This window comes from Bos mutus, chromosome 2, assembly GCF_027580195.1.
Source record: "Bos mutus isolate GX-2022 chromosome 2, NWIPB_WYAK_1.1, whole genome shotgun sequence".
In the NCBI taxonomy this organism is placed as follows: domain Eukaryota; kingdom Metazoa; phylum Chordata; class Mammalia; order Artiodactyla; family Bovidae; genus Bos; species Bos mutus.
Window position 1 is genome coordinate 104,203,966 of NC_091618.1, and position 18,898 is coordinate 104,222,863.

General features: G+C 38.8%; 1 protein-coding gene across 6 annotated transcripts in view; it reads right to left on the reverse strand.

The window, feature by feature from the left end:
* Nucleotides 1–18,898, reverse strand: part of GRB14 (growth factor receptor bound protein 14) — a 136,013-nt gene that overhangs the window by 66,487 nt on the left and 50,628 nt on the right. The window contains exon 1 of one of the 6 annotated variants that reach the window (XM_005896156.3): nt 3,701–3,936. The exons of the other annotated variants lie outside the window; for them this stretch is intronic. Within the exon in view, the coding sequence (XP_005896218.1) occupies nt 3,701–3,763 (63 nt within the window). The 5' untranslated portion in view covers nt 3,764–3,936. Of the gene's footprint in view, nt 1–3,700; nt 3,937–18,898 lie in introns of those variants that run through there. 6 annotated transcript variants of the gene reach the window in all.

Here is an 18,898-nt window from a genome sequence, read left to right on the forward strand (position 1 = left end):
CAAAATAGTGACATGAAGATCTACATTCTTTCGTTCTTTATAAAATTGTTTTTAGAAATTCAGAGCAATAATTCTAATTGTTTGAGGAGAGAAATGAGTATAACAAACTATTGTCTTGTACAATGGGGGAACTGGATCGTTTAGTAAATGGCCTTGCTCCATATTATATTCGTCAATTTTGGATTTTCAAAATGATTTGAATCTTATGAAAAATATATTCTAAAAAGTATCTCTTATTTCTCTGAGATTTTGGAAGACATGTTAGAATTTTGTGTGCTTTTGAAAGTCTCTTGTAATTGTAGTATGGATAAAGAATGTAGAAATGCTTAGAAACACAGTTTGCAAAATGATTTTAATCTGAAAGAGGTAGAACCCTTTCTACCCACAGAATCAAAATATGGACATCTGGCCTTCTGACCTTGCAGTCTTTCTATAAAAAGAATGTGAATTTTATATTGCACTTAGTGTAAGCCTTATAATGCTTCAGTCTTTTGTTAACTCTCTGGGACCTTAAAATAGTTTCTTGATGTAATGAACCCAATTAGAGCACTGGGTACAATTGCCTTTCCATCTCTCTCTCTCTCTCTCATTCTCTCCATTCTCCTCTCCCCCGCTCTTTCTTTCACACACACACACAAACACACACACATGTGCACACACACACACACACACACTCATTTTATTGCTCACAATTGCTTTCTGAATAAAATGTTTTCTACACTAGAGCATATGGGAGTTGGTGGAGGTGCAGAGGAAGATGAAAGGATTTGTCTGAGCTAATTTCAGACTAGAAGCTGAATGGCAATTAAACACACCATAAGGCAATTTCATTAACATATTAATTCAGGAGGTAACATGTATCTAATAAGAGAAGCACACTGGAAGTCACAAGACCTAGATTCTATTTCTAGCTTTGCCATTGACCTTCTGAGTGACCTTGCCTGATAAGTCACTCAACACCCAAGAGACTCAGTCTTCTCATCGGAACAAAAAAGGCATAACCTAGTAGTGCTCTGAGAAAAATGCTGTGAGGTAAAGAACTCACTCAACACACTTGATGAGGATGTGATCATTTCTGAGAGAGATGATGAAACTTTCTTCGCTGGAACCTTGATTAAGTACTAACCAGAATCAAGGAAATCAGATCCTAATAGAATTAGAGAAAGTAAAATGCTCTTGCCAATTTACTTCATAGAGAGTCCACACAAATACCCTATTCCTCAAAGATCAAAACACCTTTGATCTGCTACAAAAAAGACCCATACCATACTATGAGCCATGTTAAAGTTCAAGTTCTCAATCCATCTCAGGAGATCTTATACCCAGTTAAATCATATGCACTTGCTGATAAGAAACTGACTCCTTAGCACTATTAGGCATTTTCAGAAATGTCCTCGGCCTTTGAAATCATTATGGTTCCAGTTGGCAAATTATTTTGCAAGCACCACTCATTCAGGATGAGCAAATTCTATGCCAAACCTGTGGAAAAAATACCTACGTTCTTTGGAAAAGGAAGAGCTGCCCCCCAAATACTTTGAGAAATGCTTGTATTAATTTGTATCATCCTAAATTATGGTGCATATAGAAAATGACAAGTTAATTACAAGTACGGAGTAATTTCCTATCTTAGCGGAAAAAAAGGCATGGTGTGACCAGAACAGATGGATATTTTTTAGTCAGAAAAACACACAGTTCCTAAAATAAGATCAACACTAAGATTTTGAGAACAATCTTACAGACAATGGATCCTCTAGGGATTAAAATGTTGGGAGAAAGAAATAGTATTACATATTTTCAGCAAATGATGTGCTAAATTATATGAACATCTAATATGTGTTCTCACAGGAAAGGAATAACATGGACTTGGGCAAAGGGAATTTTGACTTATTTAATTATTATAATAGAAACCTGACTACAAGCTTATTATAAAAGACCAAGAGAAATCACAATGATATATCTATTGGCAGCTCAGACTCAATATTAATTATAATCACAGTAATCTTGTTTTGCTACTTACCAATCAGAGCTGGATGTTATTTACTCACACCAATTTCCCCTAGACTAACTGCTCCAAATACTTGAAGATGACAGCATCTTTTTCTAATATTTTATACACTAAGAAAATAAGAAATGGTTTAAATATTTTATTATAGTTATAAAAATCCAAATACTTGATTCACAAAATTATAGACACAAATAAGACTGAAGAGAGCACTTAATGAAAATCTCTCAACAATTATATTATAGGTGACGAGGTAATGATGCCAAGTTTAAGTGACTTGCCCAAGGTCATACAGCTAGGAAATGGAGAATCCAGGTGGCATGCTTTCCACCACACCAACATGTCATGCAAAAAATACCATACGATGAAAGTTTCTTGGTTAATCCAAACTGAAAAATTAACTGGATAAAGAAGAACCCAAACATAAGGACATAGATATGATATATGCTATTATATCTTTTTGCATCCCTGGTGACTCAGAAATCTATATAGTCATTATTAATACACTACTAAGTCTAAGTCAAAATAAAAGTTCCAGCTCAAAGCAAAATATTTTTAATTAAATTTGCTCAAGATGAGAGAAAGACATCAAGAAAGATAAGAACAAATGTTGGCAAAATTATCATATACTATTTCACTGCCAAGTAAAATGTCCCTGGTGAATAAGTAGTCAATTGGATAAGAAAATAAATTAAGAACAATAAAAAGAGACACTTCTTGGAAAAAAAAAAACTCTAATTGTAAGATTTGTCATTTTCAAATAAATTAAACCATGACATCTGACTTAATGAAATACACTGATAGTTAACCATTAAAAGTTAGGTATGGAAATAACATTACAGTTTCTAGAGTCACCAAAATCATTCAAAAATTATAGTGCCAAAATGTTTTTTGGTGCTTTCTTTTTTTATACAACAGATTTGATACTTTAAGGATTTCAATACATGCTTCTTATTTGGTGCATTTCCAAGAGAAGTTTAGTATATTCAGCTTTACTTAAATGCTACATTATGTGTTGTGTTTATTACCTTATGAAGTACAATGCAGCGAGTGAGACATAGGAATAAACTTTACAAAAAAACTAATAGACAAAATATTTTCACACAAAGGATCGATTGCATTAATAATTAACAGAAAGCCTTTTCACAGGGTAATTAAATGGAAAGTTTTTCTTAAGCAAGAAAGCAGAAACTCAATAGAAATGGGTAGAAAAGTGGAGGCGAATAAACTGATGCCATATGTTTAAATAGTAAAACAATTACACAGTCCATTCAACAATGAAGATGGATATATTATGAATTATAGTGAAACAAAGAAACTGCTCCTTAGTAAACAAATATGAAACATAATAGCTAGCAGATTGCCTATTGAACTAAAAGCAAAGAGGCCTGAAGTTACAGTAGAAGGGGAAAAAAAGAAAGAAAAAGCTTCAATACAGTCTCTAAATCACAATGCCCTGAAATTGAGACCAAACTGCTTTCACAGGAGCTTTTTTACAACAGAGATGTGCTGGCCCTGCTTTTTTTCCCCCCTTAGTCTAATTTCAATAATCTGTCCTTTAATCACCTACAGCCTCAATGAATTCTAGCCCCTCTCAGGATAGGTAACGAAAGTGACCAACACGCTAATAAACACAGTTACAGGAAGGAAAAAAAAAAAAAGCAAGAAGAAGAAAAGAAAAAAGCAGAAGTCACATACCCTTTTCTGGAGAACTATGGGCGTTATTGCGGGCAGAGTGACCCTTCTTGCACTCAGACTCATGCCTGTTCTTCTCAGAGGGATCCCCTCCCGTAGATCATGGACGAAATGAAAGAAATCTTTTATAGTTTCTCCTTGGGAATCTCGGGGCTCAGTGCAAAGAAACAACTAGGAAAGTAATAAATGTCACTCTGCTTATGTGATTCCAATCTACCCAAAGCCAATTAAGGATGGCTGTGGGACAGGACAAGGCAGCGACCAATCAAAGCCCAGAAAACTCCGCCTTTGTCCTTGGAAACACATTCTGATACTTTTGTTTATGATATTTAAAGAACCAGATTAACAGCCATCTAGTTCACTTAACTTTTTTTTCCAAAACAGTGCAATTCAATGCCATTCTTTGTTGACTAGGCAGTTATGTCTTTACTAAAACATTTCAACATATGGCAGATAAGAAACTGTTTACATTGGTCTATTTAAAGTGTATAAATATGCAGATGCACTAAATTTACTTATGCTACTCATAAAAGTGATAAATGGGTCGATTGAAACATGTTATAAGAGGCATAAAAAAAATAATGCTGAAGTTAGAATCGGTCCAAAAGTGTTCATTTACAAGTTATAATAAAAGGATTTTTATGTATATTTAGGCATTTCATCTTCTAAGCAGCTAAAATTTTTTGTTATGAACCTTTCAGCTACCCTTGAAGTTACACACTTAAATATTCCTGTTAAATACAACCTTAAGAATCAACCTAAATAATAATGTTAAATATAAATGGGGCATTAAGCTACAACATATGAATTGGAAATGCTAATGTTTTTTAAAAGCACAGATCTGTGTAACTGAGCATATTTCACTTAATTCAAAGCATTTAAACAATAATCATGCTTAAAGCATTCTCAAAATTTTAACAAGCATTTTGACTTTTGTCTTATAACTAAAAATTGTATTTCAGTATTTTTGAGGGTTGGAGAATGGTCCATTTCTGGTTAATGAGAAAACTGTCAATGAAGTCTAAATGAAGAGTAAGAGAAACACTCAAAAATGACAAAAAAAGTATTACAATATTAAAACTAATCTAGTTTTTATAATTATAAAATCTCTTCTGGACTGACTCCTTAACAAGCACCTGCTCAATGCCCTTCACGCAGGACACGAGGTATGATGCACGGTCTTTAGCGTGAGGGGAGCTCCTCGATCACTCGATCACAAGGTGGTTGCTGTAGAAACAAGGCAAAATGGAAGATTCTCAGCAACTCAGGCACAGACTTTCCATCTCATTGTCTAGCTGCTACTGGGCAGGGTTCACATGGGTGTGTTTTATATGCATGGTGATCTCATACTCCTCAAAAGACACTACAAACTCTAGGGTTCCCTACTTTGAATTTCAAATCCTACACAGATGGCTCACAATGGTAGTTAGGGGTAGGGGGAGTTCACTTAATAAAAAAGTCACAGTCATCTAATTTGGGGGCATGCATTTGATTCCTATCCTATTAGGGTTATCATGGTCTTTTTTTTCTTTAATTTAAAAAATAAATTTTTACAAAGTTGAGTTGGTTTCTGCCACACAACAATGCAAATTGGCCATAATTACACATATATCCCCTCCCTCCTAAGACTCCCTCCTCTCCCCAAATCCCATCCCTCCAGATCATCAGCAAGAGCCAGACTGGGCTCTCTGTGCCACACAGCAACTTCTCACCATCCATCCACCCGATACCCAACAGTGTATGCATGCTGATGCTACTCTCTCCATTTGCCCCACTCGCTCCCTCTCCCACTGTGTCCAAAGTCCATTCCCTACATCTGTGTCTCCTTTCCTTCCCTTCAAATAGGTTCATCAATATCGTGGTCTTTTAAAATAAAAACTACCAACAAAAATTCTCCTAGTATTGAGAGGGAAGTCACCATTTGTGAAGGAAAAGATTTTGGTTTAACCTTGACTCACTTTTTTGGCAGGCGCACAATAACAAAGCCCTCTGTAACTACATAGTTTCAAGATTACTATCTATAATTTTTCTTTCTTCTTTTCTCAATTTAGTCTTTGGATATTACAAAGAAGCGTTATCTCTGGTCTCAAAAATTTTTCAACCATAATCCAAGTAATTCATTCCACTAAATCTTGAGGCAAAGTGCCTACTATGTGCTAGGCAGTGAGTTAGGTGGTAGGCACACCCTGATAAGTAAGGTATGGTCACTGCTTCGTAGTGGAATAGACACTCATTTTTTAAATGAAAAATCACATATGTAACTTTGTTCTGTATTTTCCAAGTCTCTGTAAATGTGTCATCATATTTTCATAATTTAAAAATAAAAACACAATTTAAAAAAATTTTCTAAATTTTTAAAAAGAGGTGAACAAAAAAAAAAAATTACATTCAGTAATGGACTGAGTCTCACTGTGATTAAATGCCAAGTACCAGGGGTGCACCATCATGACAGGCTTCAAGGAGGAAATGACATTTGCTCTGAAAAGTGATGAGCAGACAAGAATATACAGAACTTGATAACTGATGGAGACACAGAGGGAGCTTCTCAAAGCTGACTGCAAGTTTTGAAGTCTTGGCGAACGGAGAGTTAGAGATGCTGTTTTACATCACACAAACTTTTTAAACACTAAAATGAATCCTTCAAGTCAAAACATCATCCGGTATACGAGACAGCAAAAGAGACACTGATGTATAGAACAGTCTTATGGACTCTGTGGGAGAGGGAGAGGGTGGGAAGATTTGGGAGAATGGCATTGAAACATGTGAAATGTCATGTATGAAACGAGATGCCAGTCCAGGTTCAGTGCACGATGCTGGATGCTTGGGGCTGGTGCACTGGGACGGCCCAGGGGGATGGTATGGGGAGCGGGGAGGGAGGAGGGTTCAGGATGGGGAGCACGTGTATACCTGAAATTTTTTTAATTAAAAAAAAAATAAATAAATTAAAAAAAAAAAAAAAAACATCATCCGGGCTCTATATTCATTGCAGTGCAACATACCTGTTCTTAAAAAACATTCAAGAGACAACAAACTGCTGAAGTACAATAGGAACTCTTCAAAATTAAAGTTTACAAATTTTCAGTGAAAACCATGAGGGGTGAAATGTGGTGTTTTGTGACTCTTTGTTCCCAAAAAGATCTTTAGAAAAAAAAAAGCTTACATATATTTTTCACAGTCAACAAGCTGAAAAGACTAATGAGACAACACTTGCACTTAATAACATCAGAGGAGTCCACTTTTCAGCAATCCTTTCCAAGTGTTCCTAGTGACTGTCCTTTATCTTACGTCCTAATTATTAATTTAACTTTCAGATCAGATCAGTAGCTCAGTCGTGTCCGACTCTTTGCGACCCCATGAATCTCAGCACGCCAGGCCTCCCTGTCCATCACCAACTCCCGGAGTTCACTCAGACACACATCCATCGAGTCAGTGATGCCATCCAGCCATCTCATCCTCTGTCGTCCCCTTCTCCTCTTGCCCCCAATCCCTCCCAGCATCAGAGTCTTTTCCAATGAGTCAACTCTTCGCATGAGGTGGCCAAAGTACTGGAGTTTCAGCCTCAGCATCAATTCTTCAGAATGGACTGGTTGGATCTCCTTGCAGTCCAAGGGACTCTCAAGAGTCTTCTCCAACACCACAGTTCAAAAGCATCAATTCTTTGGCGCTCAGCTTTCTTCACAGTCCAACTCTCACATCCATACATGACCATAGGAAAAACCATAGCCTTGACTAGGTGAACCTTTGTTGGCAAAGTAATGTCTCTGCTTTTGAATATGCTATCTAGGTTGGTCATAACTTTCCTTCCAAGGAGTGAGTGCCTTTTAATTTCATGGCTGCAGTCACCATCTGTAGTGATTCTGGAGCCCAGAAAAATAAAGTCTGACACTGTTTCCACTGTTTCCCCATCTATTTCCCATGAAGTGATGGGACCGGATGCCATGATCTTCGTTTTCTGAATGTTGAGCTTTAAGCCAACTTTTTCACTCTCCACTTCCACTTTCATCAAGAGGCTTTTGAGTTCCTCTTCACTTTCTGCCATAAGGGTGGTGTCATCTGCATAACTAAGGTTACTGATACTTCTTCCAGCAATCTTGATTCCAGCTTGTGCTTCTTGCAGCCCAGAATTTCTCATGATGTACTCTGTATAGAAGTTAAATAAGCAGGGTGACAATATACAGCCTTGACGTACTCCTTTTCCTATTTGGAAACAGTCTGTTGTTCCATGTCTAGTTCTAACTGTTGCTTCCTGACCTGCATACAAATTTCTCAAGAGGCAGATCAGGTGGTCTGGTATTCCCATCTCTTTCAGAATTTCCCACAGTTTATTGTGATCCACACAGTCAAAGGCTTTGGCATAGTCAATAAAGCAGAAATAGATGTTTTTCTGGAACTCTCTCGCTTTCTCCATGATCCAGCAGATGTTGGCAATTTGATCTCTGGTTCCTCTGTCCTTTCTAAAACCAGCTTGAACATCAGGAAGTTCACGGTTCACATATTGCTGAAGCCTGGCTTGAAGAATTTTGAGCATTACTTTACTAGCATGTGAGATGGTGCAATTGTGTGGTAGTTTGAGCATTCTTTGGCATTGCCTTTCTTTGGGATTGGAATGAAAACTGACCTTTTCCAGTCCTGTGGCCACTGCTGAGTTTTCCAAATTTGCTGGCATATTGAGTGCAGCACTTTCACAGCATCATCTTTCAGGATTTGGAATAGCTCAACTGGAATTCCATCACCTCCACTAGCTTTGTTTGTAGTGATGCTTTCTAAGGCCCACTTGACTTCACATTCCAGGATGTCTGGCTCTAGGTCAGTGATCACACCATCGTGATTATCTGGGTCGTGAAGATCTTTTTTGTACAGTTCTTCTGTGTATTCTTGCCATCTCTTCTTAGTATCTTCTGCTTCTGTTAGGTCCATACAATTTCTGTCCTTTATTGAGCCCATCTTTGCGTGAAATGTTCCTTTGGCATCTCTGATTTTCTTGAAGAGATCTCTAGTCTTTCCCATTCTGTTGTTTTCCTCTATTTGTTTGCATTGATTGCTGAAGAAGGCTTTCTTATCTCTTCTTGCTATTCTTTGGAACTCTGCATTCAGATGTTTATATCTTTCCTTTTCTCCTTTGCTTTTCGCTTCTCTTCTTTTCACAGCTATTTGTAAGGCCTCCCCAGACAGCCATTTTGCTTTTTTGCATTTCTTTTCCATGGGGATGGTCTTGATCCCTGTCTCCTGTACAATGTCATGAACCTCATTCCATAGTTCATCAGGCACTCTATCTATCAGATCTAGGCCCTTAAATCTATTTCTCACTTCCACTGTATAATCATAAGGGAGTTGATTTAGGTCATACCTGAATGGTCTAGTGGTTTACCCTACTTTCTTCAACTTAAGTCTGAATTTGGCAATAAGGAGTTCATGGTCTGAGCCACAGTCAGCTCCTGGTCTTGTTTTTGCTGACTGTATAGAGCTTCTCCATCTTTGGCTGCAAAGAATATAATCACTCTTATTTCGGTGTTGACCATCTGGTGATGTCCATGTATAGAGTCTTCTCTTGTGTTGTTGGAAGAGGGTGTTTGTTATGACCAGTGCATTTTCTTGGCAAAACTCTATTAGTCTTTGCCCTGCTTCATTCTGTATTCCAAGGCCAAATTTGCCTGTTACTCCAGGTGTTTCTTGACTTCCTACTTTTGCATTCCAGTCCCCTATCATGAAAAGGATATCTTTTTTGGGTGTTAGTTCTAAAAGGTCTTGTAGGTCTTTGTAGAACCATTCAACTTCAGCTTCTTCAGCATTACTGGTTGGGGCATAGACTTGGATTACTGTGATATTGAATGGTTTGCCTTGGAAACGAACAGAGATCATTCTGTCATTTTTGAGATTGCATCCAAGTACTGCATTTCAGACTCTTTTGTTGACCATGATGGCTACTCCATTTCTTCTGAGGGATTCCTGCCCACAGTAGTAGATATAATGGTCATCTGAGTTAAATTCACCCATTCCAGTCCATTTCAGTTTGCTGATTCCTAGAATGTCGACATTCACTCTTGCCATCTCTTGTTTGACCACTTCCAATTTGCCTTGATTCATGGATCTGACATTCCAGGTTCCTATGCAATATTGCTCCTTGCAGCATCGGACCTTGCTTCTATCACCAGTCACATCCACAGCTGGGTATTCTTTTTGCTTTGGCTCCATCCCTTCATTCTTTCTGCAGTTATTTCTCCACTGATCTCCAGTAGCATATTGGGCACCTATTTAACTTCAGTCTATGCTTTTTACCACTATTATGAATGGTTCGCATACTCACTAACCTTGTCACGTGAGCCTTAATTTCTTCAGCTGCTGCTAAATGGGAATATAAAGCTATGGCCAACAATTTGGGGATTGCTATGAGGGTCAAGGATATCAATTCTGTGTAGGATCTGGAAGAGTCCAAGGCAGGTGCTGCAAAATATTCCCTGAACTGCTCCTGCAAAGGACTGGGCCAAAGATACTTTCTTCTTAGACTGTGTCACAGATTATGGTTTCCAAAATTCAATTTTGACATAACAGGGTTGCAAACAATATAGTATGGTATACAATGAAATATTATAGGATAGCACTGTATATTATTTTGTTCTTTGCACAGTACTTTGTTAGAACAAGAGTGAATTCTGTCACTCAAAATATGTATATCAAAGTTTCAATGTGAATTAAGACTAACAAAAAATAATATATAATAATAAACATTATGATGATAATAATATATAAGGGAGCACCCAATATGAGCCAGGCATTTAGCTAGTTTTCATTGAATTCTCACAACTTTATAAGGTGCATGTGTGTGCTTAGTCACACAGCTGTGTCAGACTCTGCAACCCCATGGACTGTAGCCTACCAGGTTCCTTTGTCCATAGAATTCTCTAGGCAAGAATACTGGAGTGGGTTGCCATGACTTCCTCCAGGGGATCTTCTTGACGCAGAGATCGAACCCTGGTCTCCTGCATTGCAGGCAGATTTTCTACTGTCTGAGTCACCAGGGAAGCCCACTCTATGAAGTAGGCACTAGCTGTTCAGTAAATGAAGAAACTAAGGACAGAAGAGCAGATGGCTAAAAATGGTCTCAGAATTAAATACATATTGCAAAAACTTACCCAAATTCACAAAGTATGTAAGTCCATCAGTCAAGGCGAAAATTACATCTGGCCCTCTCCAAGACACTACTATTCTACTCTACAATTTTCTCTCCCACATTGTACTATATAATTTGATGTATAATTAGCATAAAATGTCATCTTCATACCACTCTTTTTCTAATGTACCTAAGCATTCATTTTACTAACTCACTTAATAAATACACATGGGGTGGGCTTTATTTTTTTATTTTTATTTTTTTAATTTTATTTTTAAAAAAAAATCACATGCTCCCCATCCTGAACCCTCCTCCTCCCAACCTCCCCATACCATCCCCCCTGGGCCTTCCCAGCGCACCAGCCCCAAGCATCCAGCATCGTGCACTGAACCTGGACTGGCATCTCGTTTCATACATGACATTTCACATGTTTCAATGACATTCTCCCAAATCTTCCCACCCTCTCCCATAGAGTCCATAAGACTGTTCTATACATCAGTGTCTCTTTTGCTGTCTCGCACACAGGGTTATCGTTACCATCTTTCTAAATTCCATATACATGCGTTAGTATACTGTATTTATGTTTTTCCTTCTGGCTTACTTCACTCTGTATAATAGTCTCCAGTTTCATCCACCTCATTAGAACTGATTCAAATGTATTCTTTTTAATGGCTGAGTAATACTCCATTGTGTATATGTACCACAGCTTTCTTATCCATTCATCTGCTGATGGACATCTAGGTTGCTTCCATGTCCTGGCTATTATAAACAGTGCTGATGAACATTGGGGTACACGTGTCTCTTTCCCTTCTGGTTTCCTCAGTGTGTATGCCCAGCAGTGGGATTGCTGGATCATAAGGCAGTTCTATTTCCAGTTTTTTAGGAATCTCCACACTGTTCTCCATAGTGGCTGTACTAATTTGCATTCCCACCAACAGTGTAAGAGGGTTCCCTTTTCTCCACACCCTCTCCAGCATTTATTATTTGTAGACTTTTGGATCGCAGCCATTCTGACTGGTGTGAAATGGTACCTCATAGTGGTTTTGATTTGCATTTCTCTGATAAAGAGTGATGTTGAACATCTTTTCAAGTGTTTGTTAGCCATCTGTATGTCTTCTTTGGAGAAATGTCTATTTAGATCTTTGGCCCATTTTTTGATTGGGTCATTTATTTTTCTGGAGTTGAGCTGTAGGAGTTGCTTGTATATTTTTGAGATTAGTTGTTTGTCGGTTGCTTCATTTGCTATTATTTTCTCCCATTCTGAAGGCTGTCTTTTCACCTTGCTAATAGTTTCCTTTGATGTGCAGAAGCTTTTAAGTTTAATTAGGTCCCATTTGTTTATTTTTGCTTTTATTTCCAATATTCTGGGAGGTGGGTCATAGAGGATCCTGCTGTGATGTATGTCAGAGAGTGTTTTGCCTATGTTCTCCTCTAGGAGTTTTATAGTTTCTGGTCTTATGTTGAGATCTTTAATCCATTTTGAGTTTATTTTTGTATATGGTGTTAGAAAGTGTTCTAGTTTCATTTTTTACAAGTGGTTGACCAGATTTCCCAGCACCACTTGTTAAAGAGATTGTCTTTAATCCACTGTATATTCTTGCCTCCTTTGTCAAAGATAAGGTGTCCATATGTGCGTGGATTTATCTCTGGGCTTTCTATTTTGTTCCATTGATCTATATTTCTGTCTTTGTGCCAGTACCATACTGTCTTGATAACTGTGGCTTTGTAGTAGAGCCTGAAGTCAGGTAGGTTGATTCCTCCAGTTCCATTTTTTCTTTCTCAAGATCGCTTTGGCTATTCGAGGTTTTTTGTATTTCCATACAAATTGTGAAATTATTTGTTCTAGCTCTGTGAAGAATACTGTTGGTAGCTTGATAGGGATTGCATTGAATCTATAAATTGCTTTGGGTAGTATACTCATTTTCACTATATTGATTCTTCCAATCCATGAACATGGTATATTTCTCCATCTATTAGTGTCCTCTTTGATTTCTTTCACCAGTGTTTTATAGTTTTCTATATATAGGTCTTTAGTTTCTTTAGGTAGATATATTCCTAAGTATTTTATTCTCTTCGTTGCAATGGTGAATGGAATTGTTTCCTTAATTTCTCTTTCTGTTTTCTCATTATTAGTGTATAGGAATGCAAGGGATTTCTGTGTGTTGATTTTATATCCTGCAACTTTACTATAATCATTGATTAGTTCTAGTAATTTTCTGGTGGAGTCTTTAGGGTTTTCTATGTAGAGGATCATGTCATCTGCAAATAGTGAGAGTTTTACTTCTTCTTTTCCAATTTGGATTCCTTTTATTTCTTTTTCTGCTCTGATTGCTGTAGCCAAAACTTCCAAAACTATGTTGAATAGTAATGGTGAAAGTGGGCACCCTTGTTTTGTTCCTGACTTTAGAGGAAATGTTTTCAATTTTTCACCATTGAGGATAATGTTTGCTGTGGGTTTGTCATATATAGCTTTTATTATGTTGAGGTATGTTCCTTCTATTCCTGCTTTCTGGAGAGTTTTTATCATAAATGGGTGTTGAATTTTGTCAAAGGCTTTCTCTGCATCTATTGAGATAATCATATGGTTTTTGTTTTCAATTTGTTAATGTAGTGTATTACATTGATTGATTTGCGGATATTAAAGAATCCTTGCATCCCTGGGATAAAGCCCACTTGGTCATGGTGTATGATCTTTTAATGTGTTGTTGGATTCTGATTGCTGGAATTTTGTTTAGGATTTTTGCATCTATGTTCATCAGTGATATTGGCCTATAGTTTTCTTTTTTTTGGCATCTTTGTCAGGTTTTGGTATTAGGGTGATGGTGGCCTCATAGAATGAGTTTGGAAGTTTACCTTCCTCTGCAATTTTCTGGAAGAGTTTGAGCAGGATAGGTGTTAGCTCTTCTCTAAATTTTTGGTAGAATTCAGCTGTGAAGCCGTCTGGACCTGGGCTTTTGTTTGCTGGAAGATTTTTGATTACAGTTTCAATTTCCATGCTTGTGATGGGTCTGTTAAGGTTTTCTATTTCTTCCTGGTCGAGTTTTGGAAAGTTGTACTTTTCTAAGAATTTGTCCATTTCTTCCTCGTTGTCCATTTTATTGGCATATAATTGTTGATAATAGTCTCTTATGATCCTTTGTATTTCTATGTTGTCTGTTGTGATCTCTCCACTGTCATTTCTAATTTTATTGATTTGATTTTTCTCCCTTTGTTTCTTGATGAGTCTGGCTAATGGTTTGTCAATTTTATTTATCCTTTCAAAGAACCAGCTTTTGGCTTTGTTGATTTTTTGCTATGGTCTCTTTTGTTTCTTTTGCATTTATTTCTGCTCTAATTTTTAAGATTTCTTTCCTTCTACTAACCCTGGGGTTCTTCATTTCTTCCTTTTCTAGTTGTTTGAGGTGTAGAGTTAGGTTATTTATTTGACTTTTTTCTTGTTTCTTGAGGTGTGCCTGTATTACTATGAACTTTCCCCTTAGGACTGCTTTTACTGTGTCCCACAGGTTTTGGGTTGTTGTGTTTTCATTTTCATTCGTTTCTATGCAAATTTTGATTTCTTTTTGATTTCTTCTGTGATTTGTTTGTTATTCAGCAGCGTGTTGTTCAGCCTCCATATGTTGGAATTTTTAATAGTTTTTCTCCTGTAATTGAGATCTAATCTTACTGCATTGTGGTCAGAAAAGATGCTTGGAATGATTTCTATTTTTTTGAATTTACCAAGGCTAGCTTTATGGCCCAGGATGTGATCTATCCTGGAGAAGGTTCCATGTGCGCTTGAGAAAAAGGTGAAATTCATTGTTTTGGGATGAAATGTCCTATAGATATCAATTAGGTCTAACTGGTCTATTGTATCGTTTAAAGTTTGTGTTTCCTTATTAATTTTCTGTTTAGTTGATCTATCCATAGGTGTGAGTGGGGTATTAAAGTCTCCCACTATTATTGTGTTATTGTTAATTTCTCCTTTCATACTTGTTAGCATTTGTCTTACATACTGCGGTGCTCCCGTGTTGGGTGCATATATATTTATAATTGTTATATCTTCTTCTTGGATTGATCCTTTGATCATTATGTAGTGACCTTCTTTGTCTCTTTTCACAGCCTTTGTTTTAAAGTCTATTTTATCTGATATGAGTATTGCTACTCCTGCTTTCTTTTGGTCCCTATTTGCATGGAAAATCTTTTTCCAGCCCTTCACTTTCAGTCTGTATGTGTCCCCTGTTTTGAGGTGGGTCTCCTGTAGACAACATATGTAGGGGTCTTGTTTTTGTATCCATTCAGCCAGTCTTTGTCTTTTGGTTGGGGCATTCAACCCATTTACGCTTAAGGTAATTACTGATAAGTATGATCCCGTTGCCATTTACTTTATTGTTTGGGGTTGAATTTATACACCATTTTTGTGTTTCCTGTCTAGAGAATATCCTTTAGTATTTGTTGTAGAGCTGGTTTGGTGGTGCAGAATTCTCTCAGCTTTTGCTTATCTGAGAAGCTTTTGATTTCTCCTTCATACTTGAATGAAATCCTTGCTGGGTACAATAATCTGGGCTGTAGGTTATTTTCTTTCATCATTTTAAGTATGTCTTGCCATTCCTCCTGGCTTGAAGAGTTTCTATTGAAAGATCAGCTGTTATCCTTATGGGAATTCCCTTGTGTGTTATTTGTTGTTTTTCCCTTGCTGCTTTTAATATTTGTTCTTTGTGTTTGATCTTTGTTAATTTGAGTAATATGTGTCTTGGGGTGTTTCGCTTGGGTTTATCCTGTTTCGCCTGGGTTTCTTGGACTTGGGTGATTATTTCCTTCCCAGTTTAGGGAAGTTTTCAACTATTATCTCCTCAAGTATTTTCTCATGGTCTTTCTTTTTGTCTTCTTCTTCTGGAACCCCTATGATTCAATGTTGTAGCGTTTAATATTGTCCTGGAGGTCTCTGAGATTGTCCTCATTTCTTTTAATTCGTTTTTCTTTTATTCTCTCTGATTCATTTATTTCTACCATTCTATCTTCTAATTCACTAATCCTATCTTCTGCCTCTGTTATTCTACTATTTGTTGCCTCCAGAGTGTTTTTAATTTCATTTATTGCATTATTCATTGTATATTGACTCTTTTTATTTCTTCTAGGTCCTTGTTAAACCTTTCTTGCATCTTCTCAATCCTTGTCTCCAAGCTATTTATCTGTGATTCCATTTTAATTTCTAGATTTTGGATCAATTTCACTATCATTATTCGGAATTCTTTATCAGGTAGATTCCTATCTCTTCCTCTTTTGTTTGGTTTGGTGGGCATTTATCCTGTTCCTTTATCTGCTGGCTATTCCTCTGTCTCTTCATCTTGTTTAAATTGCTGAGTATGGGGTGTCCTTTCTGTATTCTGGCAGTTTGTGGAGTTCTCTTTATTGTGGCTATTCCTCACTGTGTGTGGGTTTGTACAGGTGGCTTGTCAAGGTTTCCTGGTTAGGGAAGCTTGTGTCAGTGTTCTGATGGGTGGAACTGTATTTCTTCTCTTTGTTCAGTCGCGCTGTGGGGAGGGAGGGAGGGATGCTGCAAGCAAATAACACTGGCGTCTTCTCGCAGTGCCTCAGCCACACTGGGTCTGCCCCGCTCACTGCGCGTGTAGCCTCCTGCCCACACTGCTCGGGCTCTAGGTTGTTCCGCTGAACAATCCAAGGCTGGCCCTGGGCTGCATGTACCTCCCAGGTCCAAGCCGCTCAGGTTCAGGCACTCGGATAGTCCTCAGAGGCGCAGACTCAGTTGGGCCTGAGTATTGTGCTCTTCCCAGGTCCGAGCAGCTCAAGTGATGAGGTGTTTGGCGGCGCCAATGCTGCGACTTATCGCCTCCCGCCACTCGGTTATCTGGGCGCAAAACCGCGCACCTTCTTAGGCAGATGTTAACCGTCCAGACCCCCAAGAAGTTTTAGTTAGCAAAGAAGCCTGCTTACAGTTTTATAGATAATGTCTCTCTGGGGCTGCGATTGCCCCCTTCCGGCTCTGGCTGCCTATCACCGGAGGGGGAAGGTCTGCAGCCGGCTATCTCTGTTCAATTCTTTGTTCCGTGCACGGGCCTGGCGGTCTTAGGTTGGGGCTGGCTTTTCGCGTAGTAGATATCCCACAGTCTGGTTTGTTAGCCCAAATTATTTCGCTCAGATAGTGCTCAGGGTATTCAGGCCAGATTCTTACTCTAGCGATGCAGCCCGCTGCGCCTCCCTGCCCAGCCCCGCTTGTTAATGGCGCCTGCAGGCGCCTGCGCTGCTTCTCCACTGGGGAGTTACCGTAGGACTACTTGAGTTTTAATTGTTTATTTATTTTTTCTTCCTGTTATGTTGCCCTCTGTGCTTCCAAAGCTCGGCACAGATTCGGCAGTGAGAAGGTTTCCTGGTGTTTGGAAACTTCTCTCTTTTAAGACTCCCTTCCCGGACGGAGCTCCGTCCCTCCCTCTTTTTGTCTCTTTTTTTGTCTTTTATATTTTTTCCTACCTCCTTTCAAGAGTTGGATTGCTTTTCTGGGTGCCTGATGTCCTCTGCCGCATTCAGAAGTTGTTTTAATGGAATTTACTCGACGTTTAAATGCTCTTTTGATGAATTTGTGGGGAGAAAGTGTTCTCCTGTCCTACTCCTCCGCCATCTTGGCTCCTCCCGGGTGGGCTTTAGTATGCATAAAGTATGATGGTATTTGCTATCGGGAGTTCAGAGTTGATAATCCCTGATACCTGTGTAGCAGAGGAGCTGACACATGGCAACATGTAAACACTTGGTCAAAGTAAGATACAAGGTTGGATCCAGGCAGAAGGGATGCGGCGTAAGCACCAATCACCCTCTAAGTTCCAAGCCTGCCTTTTAAGCCTCTCCTTTCACTCAACATCAATGAAAGCTTCTTGGAACTTACTTAAGCATGTTCAAATTCTACCTCTTTATATCATAATGTTCTCTCTCTAAGACCCACAAGGCCTCTCTAAAACCTTTCAAGGCCTCAAACCAGTCCCACCTCTTCTGAAAGTTTCACTGGTGATGCTTCATTCAAGCATCTCTCTCTCTCTCTTTTTTTTTTTTTTGCACAAGTTACCTTAGAATTGAGGGGTAGAGAATGTTCTATAAAGTAGGCATTATTTATTCCCATTTTACAGATTCAAACCATATCCATCTTTTCCAGACTCTTTACCCTAGTTTAGTCAAGCTTTAGCTACTGTTTCCTAACATTCTATGTTATTTAGAATGTATGGCACCCCACTCCAGCACTCTTGCCTGGAAAATCCCATGGACGGAGGAGCCTGGTAGGCTGCAGTCCATGGGATCGCTGAGGGTCAGACACAACTGAGCGACTTCACTTTCACTTTTCACTTTCATGCACTGGAGAAGGAAATGGCAACCCACTCCAGTGTTCTTGCCTGGAGAATCCCAGGGACTGGGGAGCCTGGTGGGCTGCCGTCTATGGGGCCGCATGGAGTCGGACACGACTGAAGTGACTTAGCAGCAGCAGCAGCAGGCTCCTTGAAAGTAGGGACTTGTCTTTGTTGTTGTTGTTTAGCAGCTAAGACATGCCTAACTCTTTGCGGCCTGATGGACTATAGCCCGCCAGGCTCATCTGTCCCTGGGATTCTCCAGGCAAGAATAGTGGAGTGGTTTGCCATTTTCTTCTCCAGGGGATCTTCCCAACCCAGGTATCAAACTCACATCTCCTGAGGCTCCTGCATTGGCCGACAGATTCTTTATCATCAAGCCACGAGTGAAACCCAGGGACATGTCTAACTTCCCTTTGACTGTATAGTCCATGGGGTCACCAAGAACTGGACACGACTGAGTAACTTTTACTTTTTTCACTTTTACTATTATTAACCCTACTGTGGTCACGTATGGATGTGAGAGCTGAGCGCCGAAGAATTGATGCTTTTGAACTGTGGTGTTGGAGGAGACTCTTGAGAGTCCCTTGGACTGCAAGGAGATCCAACCAGTCCATTCTGAAGGAGATCAGCCCTGGGTGTTCTTTGGAAGGAATGATGCTAAAGCTGAAATTCCAGTACTTTGGCCACCTCATGTGGAGAGTTGACTCGTTGGAAAAGACTCTGATGCTGGGAGGGATTGAGGGCAGGAGGAGAAGGGGACGACAA